We start from the raw sequence: 20,578 nt of genomic DNA, 5'->3' as shown, positions 1-20,578 counted from the left end.
AAGAAAAAAACAAGTAAGCAAGTGCAAGTGAACCTTATCCTGACATGTTTTCCATAAACATGTAAAAAGACAAAACTTAGGAGTTTGGGGTAGTCAACAGAGTTGTCTCCAACATGCTCAGATATTTGTCTGTGAAGTTTAATCTCGATCAATTGACTATATCTTAAAAAGGGAAAGTTGCAGAAAGATCATATACCTGGCAGTGATCAAATTTAAAACTGTATAAGAAATCAGAGTGGGATGTTGCTGAATAATTAGTAATCCACAGTGTGCTTCATAACAGCACATATTCAAATTTATGTATAAAATAATTTTGAACATTTGTGCTCCGATGAGCTTAGTTCCATTTGAATATAAGCAGAAATTAAACATTTCTTTCATTAACCCCACATTTCTTTATTAAACATATTTTTTGTTTAATCTGATAATTTTATTCTCATATTCAGTGTTGTGTTTTCATTAGCTGTTAGGGGAAAATCAACATACATGATCATAATAAAGACTCCAAAACATAAATGTCATTCATCTACATACTGACAGGGTCACTAAAACAAATAAAGATTTGAATGACAGTAATTTATTGAAGCCAAGATTTGAATGTGTTAATTTTGATTAATAAATTAAATAGATTTGAATGTGCTAAAACATTTTAATAAAATTAATCGCATTTTGTTTTCTTAACAAGTCCTAAGCTGGAACCTTTGTGTTGTGTTTCTGGTACGCCCTTGAATCTGACGCACAAGCGTCGTCCGTTAACAGCAATGGACAAGAAAATCCGCTGTTCTTGGCCCACTGGCTATTAATTATTCCTTCTAAAACAATTTAGTGGACTCTGTTAAAAGAACAAAAACAAATTATTGTTTTGACGCAAAAAGGAGTTGGATAATTACTAAAACGGTACAAGGCGAAAATAGCATCTCAATGCTAAGCGTGTTGCAGCAAACAGACGTCCCCAAAGCTAGCGTCAGACGCCACAGTTACTGGAATGATTTAGTTTCTGTGACACTTAAAAGCTGAATGGGTATAATAGTACTTTGCACCAGTCTGATGGTTGAATAGTCTAAAAACCAGATTAAAAACAATAAATACATCTACTGTTGAGCTCACGTCTCTATTTATTCAGTGGTTTAGCAGCAAAAGGCTGAAAATAAAACTAAGATTCTTAAAATATTATTGCTCTGTTGATAAAGTTTCTACGCAAACTTAACACTACTCAACAAAACCATCATGGATCAGTCGCTTAAAGCTGCTTTGTTCACAGGCATACCTACAGTTCCTTGGAGAGCGGTTCATATCCCTTGAGCCTTTGACATTTTATGTGATCCAACCACAAATCATGTTGTATTTCATTAGGATTGAATATGATAGACCAAAATGTAGTGCATAATTATGAAAAGAAGGGAAATGATATGTGGTTTTTAATTTATTTTGTATAAATACAAATCTGAAATGCCTGGTACGCATTTGTATTCTGACACCCCTAAATAAAATCAAGTGCAACCCAATGTCATTAGAAGTTACCAAATTAGTAAGTAGTCCACTTTTGTGTAATATGATTCCATTATAAATCCATCTATTCTGTACGACAAAGTTTGAGAGCCATAAGAAAAAATACAAAAATAATTGTACGAGAATAAAGACATAAAATTATGAGAATAAAGTTGAAGTAATATGAGAATAACCTCCTATCACCAGAATAAAGTCATAGTATGTCGAGAAGAAAATCATAGCATTGAAGAAAAAAGCAGTAACATTAAGACTTTATTCTCATAATATTATGCTTTTCTTCCTGTACAATTTTATTGTCGTAATTTTCTTAGCGTGGCTTTCAAACTCCGTCGTAATTCTGTCAATGTGAGTGGCAAAAAAAAAAAAAGGATTATTAAAAGTGAAGCATGGTAGACTGAATGCAGATAAAATATATTCATGTGTTCAAATGGCATAACCAAAGTCCAGACCTAAATCTGCAGGTCAAATAAAAAAAACTGTTTACAGATGCTCTCTATTTAATCTGGGCAGAACCAGTGATTTAGCAAAGAATTATGCCAAAAATTACCCTGAACGACGTGCAGCTGCAACAGCTAAAGATCCAACTTTATGTGAGTCTATCATATAAACTCCTAACAAGATACACTGATATTTAACAAACGTTTAAGGGGAATTACTAATTTTGCAAGGCACTGTATGTGCATCAACACACGTAACCTGAGCTAAGACAACCAGACATTAATGCTGCTTCTTAGTTCTAATGTACATTTTTCAAGACCAGCAACCTTGAAAAACAATTTCCCTTTATCGCTCCACCACAGTAGCAGCAGTTAAACTAAAACAGTTGTAAATTCACAGAGCCATGGTCAGAAAAACTAAAACAATTGTGAGCTTTGTACAATATAGAGTCAGAGATGAGATTCTAGAGAGGAAATAGGAACAAACGGAGGAGGCACCGATTCGCCGACATAACTTGTGGAGTCACTTGGAAGCCGCAGAGCTTTTCTGCTGATCTGGCTCACAGTGTGGCAGTAACAAGTTTCCTGAAGGACACCAACTGATTCTCTCTTCCCCTTTCACATTCCTCGGTTCAAGTTTTCTTTGTGCGTTTTGCCGTCTAGTTCTCGCTGTGATAGGACTCCGGACTTGACTCGCCATTGTCGCTCAGGGCCTCGGTGTTGGTGAAGGTCCCAGCAAGTGTAGCACCGAGGGCTTGCCTGACCGGAGCCATCTCTGAAAGAATAATGTTATCGTGATTGCTTACCAGCGTGGCCTTGTCCATGATCTCTTTGCTATGCTTGGACACGACCGCGTCCAGGAAGTCGTACTTGTGAGACAGCATGCCGCTTTCGAATAGGTACTTTGTCAGGTAGGAGAAGACCACGTTTGCTAGGAAAGACGCCACCATGGACACAGACTTGAAGGGGAACCGCTGCTGGACGAAGTACTCTACGTCTCCGCTGATGTGGTGGACCTTCTCCACCGTCACCCATCCGGGGTAATAGATGAATGGAGGCAGTTTTAGGTAAGGCTCCCCTCCACCAATGCGCAGCAAGAGTCCAAAGATATACGCTGCCACGGAGCCGTATGTGTTGGTATCTTTGACGAACAACACACTGAGAAGTTGGGGGAAGATGATGACGTAGACAAGGTCGGAGCTTAAATACCAAAGGCCGTATACAGATCCAGTTAAAAGCGCCATAGCTGTGGCGAGAGCTCCAAACACAAAGATGGTGATGCGCATCACCCAAACGATCTCAGAATCCGAAGCCTGGAAGAGAAAGGAGAGGGACTGCTTTTTAATAAAACGTTGATTTATTACTGGCTTTAATAACTTTTGGTGCTCTTACCATCTGCCGAAAGGCTTGTTGATAAATGTTCCTGGCAAACATGGAGCTGGCTGACAGTATGGATGAGTCTGCTGATGACATCACCGCTGCCGACACCGCTCCCAGTCCAAAGAAGGAGATGTAGGGCGGGCAGAGGTGCTGAAGCACTATGGGAAGGATCATGTCAGACTCATCCTTGTCCTTCGGAGCGACGGAACCGTAAGTCGTTTGATTCCAGTCTGGAAAATAAGTTTTTGAAAAAGCACTTCAGGTTTAATCTTCTAAGGTTTTTGTTCTGAACAAAATGTTTTGTGATTTCTGTTCTGGTCCATTTGCTTTTAAGACAAAATGTTTCACCATTAAATCTGATTATGAGCCTCCCTGTTGTTGCACGCATTTTAGCTGCAGACAAACAAAAGAGCTTGGACTTTTCGGTGGGTGAAAATACAGCAGAGATTATCAGTTCTACTCTGTTTGGCTGGGTAAAAAAAAAAGAGAACAAGAAATCTGAGTAACAGGAAAAAAAACAATGCTAAAAGAACTGCACATTTCTTTAGTAAAAATGGTAAATCAACATAAAATGATGGTAATTTCACTAATAATGGACACCTTTCTTTAGCAGTGAAAGAAAGATTTTCAACTTTCCGTCACTTTCCTTTTGCTGCATGATCTCTGTTTTTCCCTCCAGTCCCTGGACACTCATAAGCAGCCACTGTTTAACAGCGGTTATACATGAACAATCTTCAGAAGAACCAAAATAATTAGCTCTTCTTCAGATGTAATATTCAATAAATCTGCACGCTCTGACGGCTCTCTTCTGGTTACCCCCCCAGACGCCGTATGAAACAGAAACCTGTTGGGATGTCAACAACCCAAACAGGCTTTGATCACACTTTCTTATTTTAATAAAGGATCAGAGTCATGGACCAGTGATGTTTCATTACTGTCTTGATTTACATGAGTTCTGTGTGAGGAAGATCTGTGGATCAACGTCTGATTGATGTAAATCCACATAAAACTCTGAGTAATCCATTCAGCAGACACAATTTCTTCTTGAAATCCTTTTTTTTATAATGGAAATGGCAAAATTGTGTATTTTTGAGATTTGAAAAAAATACACAAATATATTCAGGGTTGAGTAGTAACTAGTTACATTTACTCATTTACATTTACGCGAGTAACTTTAAAAAAAATGCTTTTAGGAATATTTTTATTACGCTGTACTTTTTACTTTTACTGTAGTAATTCTTTTATGAAGTGTCGCTATTCTTACTTGAGTAAAATTTCTGGATTCTCTACCCGCTGAAAGAAAAACAAATATTTTTTTAATCAAAAATTCACCAGACACAGACACTCACCTGCAGTTTATGTTAAAGTTTCATAAGTTTTTTTGAAAGAAACTGATTTGGAAAATTTTTCTTTTACCCGATTTTGTTATTTATATGACTTACTGTCATTTTAGTTCTTAAGATACCAAAATCTCCACTTAACTTTATATTTTGGTCCATCTGATTATGTAATTTTTAAATATTTGATAATTTCATTACATCTGTAGACTATTTTACCAAATATGTTTTTACTCTTACTTGAGTGATTTCTTGGATGGGTACTTTTTACTTTTACTTGAGTAAAAATACTTTGATGTATTTTTACTCAAGTATAATTGAGAAAAATATTTGGGTACTCTACCTACCTCTGATTTTTCAACATTCGCGGAATATCGACAAAGTTTTTGTACAAAAAACACAACTCATGACATACTTCTGATTAAGTCAGTTTATACCCAAATATATTTGTCCACCTTCTACTCCGAGACAATGAGTGTGTGTGAATTTACCCGTGGAAGCCCCAATGGCTCCTATGAGGACGGACGGGACGGCCATGACAAGGCAGCCGAAGGCGGCGAGGAAGGAGAGAACTTGAGCGTAGGTCGCTGAAGAGGCAGAAAGAACCCGCTGAAAGTAGACCTGCCAAGGAATCCCTCCCAACATCTAGGAATGGAAACACAACGTAAAAACAGCCTTCACACCAACGCGTCACATTCGGCAGTCTAAATAACTCACGTCAGAGCCTGAAACAAATGCACTCCCTTCAAGACGGCTCTCTCTCCATGACTCAAATGTTCTTTATAAGCGTTGCAGTGTTTAATGATGGATTCCCTCATAAAAGCTCTAGCTTACCAGCAGAAAGAAGTTGTCGGCCCAGAGCCAGTTGTCTTCAGGCCTGATCTTGCCCAGCCAGGGTGACTGATGGATTGCTTCCTTGGCTGAAACCCCGATGTCTGACACGGCAGGATTGGAAAGGGCAAAAGGCACACTGATCCACTGATGAAGATTAGAAAAATCAGGATACAAATGTTAGAACATCATGTACACGATGGCCGTGCTGAATTATTCATGCCCTTTAACTTAATGTTGGGTTACAACAACTATAGACTTCTTGGTACTTTACTGGGTTTTTATGTAACAGATGAACACAAAGATTATGCATGGATTTAGTGGAAGGAAAAAAATATATACAGCTCCAGAAAAAATTAAAGCCCACTGCATTGAAAACCTCCTGGTTAATCCACCAAATATTGATTTCTGAACTCTTCCTGAGTTAAAACGTTAGAATTGTTGTTTTCTTTGCATTATTTGAGGTCTGAAAGCACTGCAATCTTTTTTGCTATTTTCAGCATTTCTTGTTTTCTGCAAATAAATACTAAATTTTTGCTTGGAATTTCAGAGACATGTTGTCAGTAGTTCATAGAATAACAGAACAATGTTCATTTTACTCAAACATAAACTTATAAAAATTAAAATCAGAGAAACTGATCATTTAAAGTGGTCTCTTAATTTTTTTTTTCCAGAGATGTAGTTTTCAAAATGTTTCACAAATAAAAATGAGAAAAGTTGCCTTTTGTAGTCACGTATTTAGTAGAAAGAGTTCACCAGTACACAAGATCAGCGAACAAACAGCATCAAGAAGATAAAAAAATCATGAAAACTACAAGTTTGGCATTATAGCTATTAAGATGGTGTTCTGCAAAGTAATTCAACACTATATGAAGTAAGATTTAAAAGTTTTTTTATTTCATCTGAACTTAGTCTCCTGAACATATTCGTCACTTCAAAGTTAATCCCTGATTTGTGAAAAATATTAATTTACAACTCACCAAGCCCAAAAAGATGCAGAACAGCTGGACCACATCTGTGTATGCGACGGAGTAGAGTCCTCCAACGAGCGTGTAAAAGATGGCTATGAGCGCTGAGATCACCACAGACATGTTGATGTTTATGTCCACAATCACACTCAGAGTGGCACCTGCATGATGGCAGTACAACCAAGTAAAAATTAAAAATCTCAAATTTGCAGAAAGGCAAATTAAAGAGGAGATTAAACCCACCCAGGGCAGACAGGATGGCAGCAGACCAGAAGATTTCTCCCATGAGGGCAGGAATGAAAAGCAGTCCCCCCATCCGTTTTCCATAGAGCTGCTGGAAAGGGTCCAGCATCGTGACGTAGCCACGTGATCGCATTGGTTTAGCAAAGAAAAGCCCACCTGAGGAATGTCAGAAATTCAGTTTGGACAAATAATATTCAGTTGTGGTGTGTTTACTACATCATGCACTATCACAGCATCCAGAGTCTCCTAAGTTAGACGATAAGATGCAACACAGAGTGTAGTTACAGAGTGGGGAATATGTACTGTCACAAAGGAACTGTTGGTTTTATAGTCACTTCAAAAATTGCAGTGTTGATAGAGTATTGTAGTGTTGACACTAGCTTGGTAAAAACCAGCCCCTTGTACTCAGAGGTGGGTAGTAGCTGGTTACATTTACTCAATTACAGTTACTTTAGTAACTTTTTGGGAAAAAAACACTTTTAGGAGTAAAAATAAGGAGAGAGCCCACACTGTGCGGAAACCAGAACTTTTTTTTCTGGAAAGGCAATGGCCAAGCTAATCTGACACAGCAACTATGAAGAAACTTTTTTATGTTTTTCTTTTCAGATACCATTATAAGAATGCACAAGACATGCGAGTGAAACTTTATACAATTTATACATATGAATATAGGGAGAGGAATAAATATCTTTTCACTCTTTTTTTGAGCAAAATGCATTCTTGTTTACAATTAAATAAAGCATTGTGTAATGGATAGTGAGCTTTTTAAAATAAATTGTCTGAATTATTTTAATTTGTAAACTATTTAGAGTAAATTATTCAAAGTGAATTTTCTAAATTAAGAATGTCGCAGATTGTTTATGGATGTTTTTCTGTCTTGATTAGCGTTGTTGGTGGTTTATATTTTGTTTTGTTTAATGGTATTTGCACTTTGTAATGTTTTGGGGGGTTTTGTATGTACCTCACGGGCTGCGGTAGCTAATGAGGTCAGGCCCTGAGGTCAGGCTGGTAGAATCATTGTGCCAAGGATTGACTTGAACTGTCAAGATGTGTTTGGCACAACGAAATCAACACTTAGTGTTCCCCAGTGAAAGCAGAGAGGTACGTTTTGTTTTGTTGTTTGTATTGTAAGTTTATGTTTCGTATTCTAATATTTGTACATGTTTTAGTTTTCACGGTAACTGAGGTAACTGTGGTGACTGTGATGATCATGGTGGATCTTCATCAAAGAAAATTAAACGCTAAATTCACCCGTGGAGACTGGCTGAGTAATTCAAGTGCTGGGGAGCTGCTACATATTGTTATATAAAACATAAATTGGATGACTCAGACAATGTCTTGTCCTTACTGTATATATATTACTATATATTTGTGTATAAGTGGATGTATGTATTTTCTTTGTTCCTTTTTTACCTACTTAAGGTATGTGCATTTTTTTCCTTTTACGTGGCTCAAAATAAAGCAAAACTATAATCTACAACAATGATTCTCACCTAATACCAAGCTGAGAGCGTAACCAAAGGGTGCCTGAGCCCAGGCCAGGCCGTAGTCTGGCAGGTAGACATACTCTGCTGTTCCATTTATATATCCCCCACCCACCCAGGTGGCTGAGGAAGAAAAAAAAAGAAGAAAAAATATATTTTTAAGACACTTTCTTTTTTGCATTTTAGACTTTTAGAGCCAAGGAATATTCGTGGCCTTTCCGTTTAGGTCCGTGCGTAAAATACGGACTATTTGGACAAAACAGGCACACGTGAACAAATGAATCGGCGTCATAGCCCTTCACCTCACCGGTCATCGTGAATCCCCCCACGAACAGCCCAATGTCTCTGCCCCCGACCATAATACTCTCGCTGCGGTCTCCGCTTTCACCGACTCCAGAGTTCTTGTTCTTCCACGCGGCCCAGATCCCCACGAACAGAATCAGGACATAGAAGAGGACGATGGCCACGAGACCCTCGACGTGAATCGTCATTTTTTTTCTCCTCTTCAGCTTCCCACCGGGATCAAGTGCTACTGGGGACGGACTGGAAACTCATAGAGGAAACTAAAAGGAAACAGAAAGAAATTAATTCATTTTCTTTGTTTTGATCTTATGATCACAATAAGACAAACCTGATTAAATTTTATAATAAAAACAAAATATATGCAGAAGCCCAAGTCCGAACTGGCCGAAACTATTTGCGCACTGTAGTTTAATTCGCAACCTCCTCATTATAATGACTTTGCGCGGTTAAAGTATTGGAAGAAAAGCGTATTTATTTTACGCATAACCCCTTTATATGGAAAAACCTGTTTTTAATAACTTTATAGATTGAAGTTATTATAAAAGGAATTTTCCCAACAAAAACTACCAAGTACATAATTTTGCCTAATTTCAGCAATTTTCTGGTTGCAGAAGGAAAAATGATCAAATTCTCAAGCATTTCAGAATGAAAACGCGTATAGTGTCGTTTAAAATATGGGCACCATTTGCAGTGGTTGCGGGGGCTACAGTTCCCTGAACGACACCAGCAAAAAAGAAAATATGAACATCTTTATTCCTTGCGCCTAAAAAGCTTTTTATCAATGTACAAGTTTAAAAGTCAGGAAAACAAAGGATGAATCCAAACGTATTCATTCGGCGCGCCTTGTTGCGTTCTCTACTGTTCCTCTTTGTAGCTTTTGGCATGTATAAGCTTTTTTTAATTTAGCAGTTACATTTTTACTTCCATGCGTAAAAGCCCAGTTGTCGTTCCCAAGCACAAAACGACGACTTCAACATGTACGCAGTTTGTTAAAATGGAACTAAAACAGGTGAATCCATAGTTTCAGTCCAGGACGGCGCACTAAGCTTTTTTGTGCTGATACTGTTTCTCCATGAGGCGTTATTGATCTCTTTAAATCTGTCAGGACGGTCAAAATGCAGTTGCACTACACTCCACTTAGATAAATAATCTAAATAAACAAAACAAGCAAACAGTGAATTTCTTACCTTTCTGTTGGAGAGATTGGTCTAAACAGATGACACAAACTCTTTTGAAAAAAAGAACAAAAACAAAGATATCCTGGTAAAAATAACGGCACTTTTTTTCCTCCCTGGCGCACAAACCCCAATTCAACGAAGCAGGTTTTTTCTTTAACTCACGAAGCTGCCCGGTAAGATCCGCAGAGAGGAGAAGGAGCGAGGGAGGGTGAAAGAGGGTGGAGCTGGGTTGGAGGGATGGAGATGAATGGGAGTGGTGGGTTTATTGGGAGTTGTCAGGGTGGGTAGATGGTGGATGAATGTCTTCCAGGGCTGGACAAAAATAGCAACTAATAGAGAGTGGCGTGACGTGCAACCTCGCCGGAAAAGCTTTCCAATATTATGTTGGCAGTGGTTGAAACCTTCACTTTGCCAGGTTACATCTCAGGCCTGATTAACGGTATTGCGCCGCTGGTTCGCGTTTTCTCTCCCAGCGAAGACGCTTTTACTTACATGTAATTCTTTTACAAAGAGGACTTTTGTTTTTTAGTTCACTTTAAACTTCTGGGATGTTTTTGTTCTTTAGTAAGCAGCAACACATGAGCAAATCTTGCTAAAAAAACAAAACGTCTGATGCTGCATTTGAACTCACGAGGACTGCCTTCAAAACAAAAATCATCAACAATGTAAATATAAGCTCCGCAGACAGTTGTGGTTTTAATGAGGGTTGGTATAGCGAGACATTTGGAGATCACAAGTTACTCAACTCTCAAGTCTAGTCAAGATATCTGCGTAAAACTCAAGATATGCAAGTCGAAAGTAAGGAAATACAAGTCCCAAATCACAGCATGCAAGTTTAAAATAATAATAATGATTAAAAAATGTTCTTAAATAAAGATAAGGAAGTCTGAAGAGAAATTCTGCATGTCAAAGGTCATTATAGAGGTCGGGGGTCATGAACATATCATCTTAAGATACAGAATGCCAGCCTTAGTGATTGGTGATTTAGAGCAAGTTTTGTTATTAGATTAAAGACAACCTACAATTAGTTTAAGTACATTTTTACTGAAAAAGAATTACAGCTTATCAGCTAATTTACATTATAACACATTTTGCTTCTTTGATTTAACTTTAGCACAAAACAAAATAAAAATTTGTTAATGATACATTAGTAAAGCTGACATTTATTGTCCTCCGTGTCAGTCCAAATGTCAAAGAAGCTGGACGTTGTTGCAACTTCATCCAAACCGTCTCACCCACATGTTGTACCGGCTGCAGTCCCTTTTCTGTCTTTTTCACCATCTTGTAAATTCTGTACACAAATAAAATAACATATAGTGAAGTGTGATAGTTCTCCAAATGGTTCTTTGTGTCTCTTTTCTGGATGTGGAGTTTGATTTAGAGTCGCGTAATCCGACAGTAAAATAGTAACGTTTAGGCTGTTTGAATGTTGAAATCTGGTAGATATCAATCACCTTTTAATCAACAGTCCAAATGAAGTCATTAGTTAGTATGTTTAAAGTTTAAGCTGGTTGAAAAGCCTTTTGTCATCTCACAAAATTGGATTTTAAATCTGCTTCAAGCCTAAATCATCTGATCCTAACTTTAATTTTTAAGCAGATTTGTCGGCGCTGTGCATGGCGCTGATGTTGACATCATCTTTGAAATCTCTGGTTTTATGGTGACAGTCTCTCAAACTTACTAGTCTAAACAATGTGATGGCTTGAAATTTCAACCTTCTTTGTCAAAAATGGAACATTTAATTGAAAGATTAATTAATTCACATCCTGAATAAAATGACTGACCTGACTCTGACCTCTACCTGTTTGCACGCTCTCTGTGGAACGGCAGAGAAAGACAATACATTGCTGAAGTGTTGGTTGTTGTTCTTTCACTCTCTTACCAGGTGTGCTACATCACTGAGGTGTCCAACCCACCCATATTTAATGGTGTTTAAATATGGGTTGGAAATGACTCCTTAACGCTATTATTAAAGAATAATTTGGTGCCCATTTACAGTTTTTCCTCTTGTTTGGTCCTGTGGAGTGAGTTGGACTGGGTTTGGTTTCAGGGTATGTGAATAAACAAGTAGGAAAGACGAAAACGTGGTTAAAATGTGAATTTATAGAGCATAACGGATAGTTCATCAAATAACAGTCATAAAATAGACTTTTGTTGTAGGAAGTTTTGATTTATTTCATCCATGATTCAAACAGTTTAGCAAATTTCTTTTTTTTTTTTAGCATGGAAACTATATTAGATGTGATTAAATATTCCAGCTGGGAATATTCGACATATTTTGAGTTAAAAACTGTGATGTTTACTATACATTTATTTGCTCACTGATAGACTTTGTCTTTACTCACGAAATCAGACTATTAGATAAACTTACATGTTTAGTCTATAATTAGTTTAATTAGTTTCTCTATGACTCAATAGAGACAGAAGATCTTGGTAAAATCTTTATAATAAATAACTTCAATAACAAACATACCCCATAAGTGAATACAATAATGTGGGTGGGTGTGTTTATTTTCTTTTTTTGCTGTTAGTTATCTCTCTATGTTAGTCTCATCTGACAGGTAGAAACAAATTAAGCGACTGTTGACATGTTTGTCCTGTAATTTCCTGTCTTTGCGGCTGACAGTCGGTCAGACAGAGGCCACCTCTAATTGGAGGGTTTTCCACAAATACACCTCGGAAACATTTCCACAGTGTTACAGGAAGGAAGAAGGAGTCATAAAGAGATTATCATTCAATATCCACAAACAAACTTCTAAAAACATCAACAACAATTAAACATAAGATACATCATATACAGTACAGAGATGTAACAGACTGCTCTCTCTGCAGATCTTTATTGCCACCTAGTGGTTCCTGCAAATATCACAGGGATATTAGGAGAATTAGAAAGTCTTAAGGAAACAAAATAGTAATAAAATTTAAGAACATCTGTAAAAGGACATCCTCATAAGTTATTTTCTTGTAATGACAGAAAACTTAACTTTTACAAACAATATTTTCAAATAAGTTAGTTGGACAACTACAATTGGTTTGAAATGCTTCTACTTTACTTTGAATCTGTCTGCATGATTGGTTTGAAATTACTTTTTGATTTATAAAGTGCATTTAGATGACAAGTGTTTTGAATTTGTGCTGTAAAAATAAACTGAATTTAATGAAAATGCCCAAAAAAGGGATTCAAATGTGATTCTTACTGGAGTTAAAGAACAAAGGAAAGCCATCACCCCACAAGATGCAGTCTCCATTTCTTCCAGATGACTTTAAATTTAAAGTCTCAGCAGAAGTATACCTATTAACATAGTTTTATTTCATATTTGCTGAAGATAAAGAAAGAACAGAACAAATGTTAAAAAAACTAAATTGGATGAACATTTACTTCTGAGAAAACAAAAGACTCTATTTGTGAAAATGACAGCGTTTTGCATGACCTAAAAAGTCTAGTTTGCTGTTTAACTCTACATGACTTGTGCCAAACTTTACTTTTGACATTGTTAAAAAAAAAATAAAACATTTTTTAACCAAATGTATTTCATCAAGGAGAACGTGTTAATCTTCACCAATAGATGTTTATTGTGATGTAAATGAAATAGATAAATGACTGTGGACATTTTAGGTTTGACTAAAAGGCCACAAGAGGAAAGTGACAGGACTGTTATGTATTCAGTGCTGCAGAAACTGGAGTTTCAACAGCCCGTTTTTTCTCCGTTTCCTGTAACGTGCTGCCACCTACTGGCCAATTTGATGCATCACAACAGGACAAGCGCTCCAGTTCCTTTACTTAAAAGCTCAATAATTCAGAGTTTTGCTTTCAATTCAAAACGGAGTCTTTAAGCAGAAAAATTAGGGTATTCTTCTTTTGGTTTTAAAGAAGACTCAGAGGTGTTTTTTTAAAGATATGTGTTATTATCTCCATGTTTTCAGACATAGTTATTAAGCCGATATCCACTGCTAGAAAGGGAGCAAAGCGAGGGTGCATGATTGTCCTTCAGCGCCTCAGGAGGCCTGTAGAGAGGAGCAGGGGGGTTTAGGTTGTTGAAGGGAGGTGGAGGAGCTGAAGGTTGATGTGTCTGCGCACGGAGGCGACCCTGCGACCTTTCTCTGCTGCTCCAGCACAGCACCAGTCCACCGGTCACGCTGAGGAAGGACGAGGCGTAGCCGAGATACACAGCCAAGCCGATATCGTACTTCATCCCACTGAGAAGAAAGGGATCGTAAAAATCCATAATCACGTCGTTGGTGGTCCAAGAAACGGTGGCGAGGCAGAGGAGGCCGGCGCAGAGGAAACCGACCCCACCGCTGAGGACCAGGGGGGATTTGACCACTGAACGTTGGGCAAAGTGGGTGCACTTCATCCCCATTACAGCCACCAGAGAGGCCAAGACGGAGGAGATGCAGGAGAGCACCATGAGAGCCCGAGCAGCCTACGAGAAAGAAAAACAAAGTCTACAGTTTGAAAGTTCATTCTCTAATAAAGCAGACACTTTGTATTTCACATTTTTCCTCCCAAACACACCCACATTTCACATTTAAAGTTACCATTTTCCTAAGTAGTGACACCAAAATATAATAAGAGAAGTTATTTATTTGATGCAGTGTGATTCATCTTAGTTAAGTGACAGTTTTTTCTGCGTTTTCTTAGTACTGACATGGAGCTAATGAATCGGTCTTTCGAGCAAAAACAACAAATCAGTTGCTCATTCAAGAGCCAGCTTTAATGTCTAAACAAAGTAATAATACCAAAAATAAAATCAGGTGAGTCTTCAGATCTTCACTGATTTTAGCAGAACAAAACGAAAAGACACACTAGGGGACTAATTAATTCAAGCAATAGACATGTAACAGCCTCATTATGCAGTTTTTTTGTGTTCTTTATTTGATTTATGCTTTATTTGCTTGAAAGTCTCAAAGTAATTAACTGAATGTGATATTGGGGGAGTTTTTAGCTCATATTTTCTGAAAGTACTTGTGCTGTTTGACTGCTAATACTCACTGATAAACATATAATAACAATAGTTTTGATTTGGAAGTGCTTTTCTTTGCACTCGAAGGCATTGTACGAAATATACAAAGTCTGAATGTAAAATATTTTCCTACATGATAAACCTTTCTCCATTTAAACTAAAACATTCACAAGACAGTGAATATGGAAAGTATTCTTGTAAGGGCATTAAATGAATATCTTTTCTGAAAAGTCTACACACAAATACCCATTACGATCATGTGAATTCTTTTCAGATTTTTGCAAAGTATTAAAAATATATAAACATATTGTCTTATTGGCAAGTAGAAATAATTTACCGATCTAAAACAAGAGAAGTTTCGCCTGATTTAGCCTTACATGGTAAAAAAAAAAGTTTAAGTGTTGTTTTTTTTTTTTTACTGTGTATGTAAACTTCTGGTTTCAGATGTAAACACACTTTAGAATCTGAAGATCCAGTATTGCGATTTGGCTCCAATGAACTAAGGTTCTTTCCATCTTTTTGGTGAAGAGCAACAGATCCTCATGCAGAAAAACGCCCACACAACATGATGCTACCACTTCACATTTAAAATCTGACGCAACTCCATTTTTGTTTACATTTTGTGAAGAACGAAGTTGCACTCATGTCTTTTTCTGAGGATTTCATGTCGCTTCCATCAGTGGTTCGTACTTAAGCGTCACCACAGGTGAGGTTTTTTAATAAGTTTGGTGTGTCTTGACACAGTGTGGTATGAAAGCGAACCGCACCAGCTGAAAAATTTAACAAAAGTTTCAATTTTTGTCCCCAATCAAAAAAAGTTGACAAAGCTGACTAACCGCCCAGACAAAAGAACTTTAGGTTTTCTAGTTTCTACAATGTCCGGCTCGTTTGGAGTGAATCAAACTCTGAACAGGTCTCGGTTCAGGTGAAGTGAACTCTGGCGCAGTTTGAAAGCATATGTGGACACAAGCAGACCGGAGACCGCTCCAAAAGCAGGAAACAAACTGTAGTGCAGGGCATTCTGGGTAAATAAAGAAAACAAATGCGCGCGTCTAGCTCTACAGGGAAAAATATTTAACCAGAGTCAAAAGAGAAATCCTACAACTGCTAAAAAGTGACGCTTCTTTGGGGGTTTTTGTGTTGTTTCCTTCAGTCGTTATTTGGTGCAGCGCCCCCAGAGGGTGTAGGGTGGAAGAGGTTTTTCAAAGGGTTTGGATTGTTTGACACAATGCAGTGTGAAAGCAAACCATACCAGCTGAAAACATAATAATTGTTGCAACTTTTGTCCCCAATCAAACCGAGTCTACCGGATTATTTGATGTTGAAAACACTCTTAATTTAAGACAGAGGAGGAAAAAAGTGGTTGTCTTTTTAAACAGTGTAGCCTTTCAGTACATCTTTGGTTCTCACAGTAACATCACTGCAAAAACGCAAAATCTTACAAAGTATTTTTAGTCCAGTTTCTAGTGCCAATATCTTAGTACAATTGGGATAAGAGAAAACTAATGTACAATTAGTATCTATGCATGTATGTATTTCTCAGCAAGATATAGGAGCTTGTTTTAAGTCAACAGTTCTTTAATATTAATTAAAAAGTACTAGTTCCATTGGTAGATTATTTCACTAAAATACGGGAAAATATTTTGTTATAAGTAAAAAAAATCTACCAATGGAACTAGTACTTTTTTGTCCATATTAGGGAATTATTGACTTAAAAGAAGTTCATATATCTTGCCGAGAAATTACTTGTACGTTATTTCAAGTGTACTAAGATATTTGCTCTAAAAACTGGACTAAAAGTACTTGGTAAGATTTTGTGTTTTTTCAGTGATCAGGTCATGTGGATAAACCTTCAGTACCTGCAGGTCAGGGGGCAACGCCAGCAGAGATCGGTACAGCTCACACTGGTAAATGCCCGTGCTGTGCCAGACGCACTCCATCCACAGGCCTTTCATGTAGGCGGTGGCTGTTATGATGTTGGACCCCATGTAGGCTGTGCTGCGCCAGTGGGGGAGCAACGTTGCGACAATGGTTCCTGCAAAGCCCAAAAGTCCTAGGAAGAAGCCGAGGAGCTGGACCGCCATGCTGGCCATGATCGAAGCGCTGGAACTGAAAAATGACAAAGTTAGTAGTTAAAATCACTCAGTAGGAAGACATTCATACCACTGCAGGTGATGATTATTTCACAAATGTGCAAAAAACACTCAACAAAAATAAGACACACTCACAAGATTACTTACAGTTCCCAGGGCAGAAATTCAGTCAGGATTACTCGTCTTATCGTCCCCGGAGCAGCAGCATGTTCCTCCGAGCTTACCACCGGTCACGGAGCCCGAGCCATTCCTCCAGTGTCTCTTCTGAACGTGTGCAGAAATAGCTGTGGAAACTTTCAGCGCTCCGGCGTCGTCGGTCTCTGGTGAGTGGCAGGTGGCTGCATGTGTGACTAATGAGAGCAGCGTTCAGCTTCACCTGGTAAACGCTCTCTCCTCTGGAGGGGCAAAACCACAGCAGTATATTTGTTAAGCTCTTCGCCACACCTCAGGAAAAAGACGAAATTAAACATTTACAGAAACCCACCTGAGCTGAGAGCACAACTTTAAGTCGGTGAACTTATTTCACCGCTCTGCAGGGCGTTTGAAGGTGAGGGGCTGAATTATCTGCAGACAGATTCTAGCTGCTGGGTCCAGAACTGTTATAATAGAAAAAGCACAAAAATTGGTTTAATTGTGGGTCAGGTTGGATTATTTCCAGGGATTGCACTGTCTGAAACTCTGTTACATATTTGCAAACAGAGAAGTAAAAATAATAAAACTTATAGCTCCTTTCTACTTTAAACTGTCAATAAGCTCTAATGATTTACTTTTGTTCATTTTAAATGTTTTTAGCAAAATATGACAAGGAAAGTGCATGTTTATTTGAGTAATATTGACAGAAAACTGTGTTTAATCTCCAAATAAAAGGAAACTAGAACAAATTCATTGTCCTGACTTCCTCAGAGAACAAAGGCTCTTTGCAAAGCCTGGTTATTTTTTCTGTTAGACCTGGCACTGCTTGGATAAAATCTCAGTGACACAAGCACTTTTGTTCTTACTTAATGATCGACTACACTGAAGGCATGACAGGAAATCATCAGGAACAAAAGCTAAGCTGTGACAAGAATCTTGTCTCACTTTCACACCATGAGTTCAGCCCAGTTTAACAACATAACAGTTCCCTGCTAGAGTGTTTGTATTAATTTACTTCCCACATTTAGGCAAGTCCCAACCACAAACTTTATTAATGTGAAATGGAAGGAAAATACTAGATTTTTGCAAAAAAACCCAACAAAACCCCCCAAAGTAAACAAACTCTGAAACATGCGGTGTGGGTTTGTCTTCAGCCCCTTTTACTCTGAAATCCATAAAAGTATTGCAGTGATGTCACCTGCTTTCACCTAATTAATAACTTGAGTCCAGCTGTGTGTTTTTTAAGAGTTTTTAGAGATCAGTGAACAAACAGCATCACGAAGACCAAGGAATCACAACAGAAATGTCAGAAACAAAACCAAAAAGCTTAAAGGATGATACACGAGACTACAATAAAACCTTTTAGCCAATCTAACACTGCATATTACCCTGAACACACAATCCTCATGTTGAAACATGGTGGTGGCAGAGTTATCCTGTGGTAATCCCCTCTTCAGGTGCGATTTGATGGGAATATGAATGAAGCTACAATCCTGGAAGAAAAGGTTTTGACATTGGAGCAGGGATTTAAGGCTACAATTAAATGGTTTGAATCAAATCATTTTCATGTATCAAAAGGGACCAATCAAAGTAAAGACCTAAAATTGATTGAAAATATGTTGCTACATTCACACAGCAGAGACAAATGTCACTCAAATCAAATTTGTTTCCCATAATCAACCCATATCCGACTTCTTCATTTGAGTTTAATCATACTTCCATATGTGGTACTAAAATGGAAACATATCCGATAGTTTTCAACAGATTAAGTCATTAATTATGATGAAATTATGAAAAAATCTGAGTCAGGGAAGAGCATCACATCACAATCAAATCACTTCTCTTCCTGACTTCAAAACCCAACAGACTTATCCGCAGCCAATTTTGTGCTTTATTTTTTCTTAGCTTCCTTTTTATGATTTTGTAACAATTCTGTCGGCTCGATTGCAGAATAACTTTATAATCGACCCATAAGCAGTTTCATCCATTAGTGCTCCTGTAAACAGAGTGCTGTTGTGTGATATTTACGTGATTCTGCACACGTGGGTCGTTTTAACCAATAATTTACACATCTTAATCAGTTTTATATTGAAAGAAACTGATTTGGAAAAATTGTATTTTGTCTGATTTTGTTACTTTTTTATTACTTATATAAATTATTGTCATTCTGTTCCTTAAAATACCAAAATTTCCTAATAACTTTATATTTTGGTCAGCATGATGACATAATTTTTCCTTTTGTTACGCAGCACTTTAGTAGACCTTTTACAAAATCTTACTTGAGTAATTTCTTGGATGGTTACTTTTTACTTTTGAGTAAAAATGAAGTAGTGCTACTCTTAATTGTAGTGTTTTCGGGTACTCTACCCACCTCGTATTTAAATGGGTACAGATGATTGAGTCACCCAAAAATGTTTGAAATAACCGTCAGGACAAGCTCCGCTCTGATTGTGTCATCTTAGTTGTCAAGCAACATATCCATTTGCCAGAGTTGCAGGGCTGTCAGCAACGTGACAGGTCAGTTTTCGATATCATCAGCTTGATCACTGACATTATGTCCATCAGTGTCTGCTACATCATGTAAGAGACGGCCTGAGAGACAGTCCCAAGCAGATAAAAAGCGCCAATGTCACATTTGGAGAGAAGTGTTGCCATGCAGCGCCACACAGAAGAAAAATTGTCCTCACTTCTTTTTGGAGATTAAGAGCGTCCGACAGACGTGATTCACAACTTTAAAACAGTAAAAACAGTCAGCAGCAGAGCAGAGCAGCATAAGGTGCAGAAAGTTTACCTGATTGAATTTATGTGCGGTATAAGAAGCCAGATGAGGTCTTCTTCCCGATGTTCATCCTTCTTTCTTCGTCTGTGTCCCGAGCGTAGACTACCGTGACATCCTGTTGCTGTACAAAAGCATTTTCTCAGCCCTTCCCCTGGGTCGCTCAGGGAGCATTCGGCTGTCTGTGTGATCCCTGCGGCGGAGGGATCATCCTCTCCAAGGTCTGCCCGTGGGAGACGCCATTTGAAAGTGGAACACTTAATAGTCTTAGTTAAACAGAATAATCCTGTGATTAGCAGCTGAGCATATAGTGGGTTTGCTTCTCTCAGCGCTTGAGGGTGACACTGCAACACTACTGCGAAGATGTGGACAGGCAATCCTTTATAAGGATTGACGGGAAAGCTGCACTTTATTCACACCTGATCAACAAACACAAATTAATTCAAGATCCTTTCATTTAGTACGTTTCAGAATCTTTAAAAGTTGTGATTTTCTGTGTTACAGCTATTGTTTTGAAGCTAATAATTAGGAATGTCAGTTTAATAATTGTGACTTTGAAAGTCACAATTAATGACACATTCATGATATGAGTATCATGAATATGACTGAAATTCATCGTTATGACTGTCAGAATCAAAAGGATGTGCTTTTAATCTTATTCTCCTAATTATGATTTTAATTGTAATAACTTTGAATATCACTTTGAATAAATAATATGAATATCATAAACTAAAACGGATTAGGCCCTTACAAAAAATTATTCATTCTGACTCAAATCTACACTTTCAGATATTTTTTCTCAGAACTTTGCTTTCTTTCCCCAAAACTTTTTAGAATTATGATTTTTAATCTCAAAATTCAGATTCAAGTCTAGAAAATCAGATTTGATTTTTCTCAGAATTATGACTTTTTCTTTGAATTTAGTCTCAAAATTTTGACTTTT

At 37.7% G+C, this 20,578-nt stretch overlaps 2 protein-coding genes across 3 annotated transcripts; both read right to left on the bottom strand.

The window, feature by feature from the left end:
- Window positions 1-667: 667 nt before the first annotated feature.
- On the bottom strand, window positions 668-9,949 carry LOC114147840 (high-affinity choline transporter 1-like). The gene is made up of 9 exons (XM_028022526.1): window positions 9,680-9,949; window positions 8,497-8,752; window positions 8,199-8,312; window positions 6,706-6,861; window positions 6,475-6,623; window positions 5,498-5,641; window positions 5,155-5,308; window positions 3,339-3,556; window positions 668-3,259 (listed from the first exon to the last, which is right to left on the bottom strand). Exons 2-9 carry the CDS (start codon window positions 8,678-8,680, stop codon window positions 2,606-2,608), a joined length of 1,773 nt encoding a protein of 590 aa, XP_027878327.1. The 5' UTR covers window positions 8,681-8,752; window positions 9,680-9,949; the 3' UTR covers window positions 668-2,605.
- Window positions 9,950-11,903: 1,954 nt separating this feature from the next.
- On the bottom strand, window positions 11,904-20,244 carry LOC114147851 (claudin-14). 2 transcript variants are annotated; one of them, XM_028022548.1, is made up of 5 exons: window positions 19,651-20,244; window positions 17,212-17,323; window positions 16,875-17,122; window positions 16,494-16,743; window positions 11,904-14,094 (listed from the first exon to the last, which is right to left on the bottom strand). In XM_028022548.1, exons 4-5 carry the CDS (start codon window positions 16,725-16,727, stop codon window positions 13,591-13,593), a joined length of 738 nt encoding a protein of 245 aa, XP_027878349.1. In that variant the 5' UTR covers window positions 16,728-16,743; window positions 16,875-17,122; window positions 17,212-17,323; window positions 19,651-20,244; the 3' UTR covers window positions 11,904-13,590. The 2 variants fall into 2 exon arrangements, with proteins under 2 accessions (XP_027878349.1, XP_027878350.1); XM_028022549.1 differs by lacking the exon at window positions 19,651-20,244 and having other exon boundaries at window positions 17,212-17,402.
- Between the last annotated feature and the right edge of the window lie 334 nt (window positions 20,245-20,578).

Source organism: Xiphophorus couchianus, chromosome 7 (assembly GCF_001444195.1).
Source record: "Xiphophorus couchianus chromosome 7, X_couchianus-1.0, whole genome shotgun sequence".
Classification (NCBI taxonomy): Eukaryota; Metazoa; Chordata; class Actinopteri; order Cyprinodontiformes; family Poeciliidae; genus Xiphophorus; species Xiphophorus couchianus.
The sequence above is the reverse complement of the archived record's forward strand: the minus strand, read 5'-3'. Positions and strand labels throughout refer to the sequence as shown.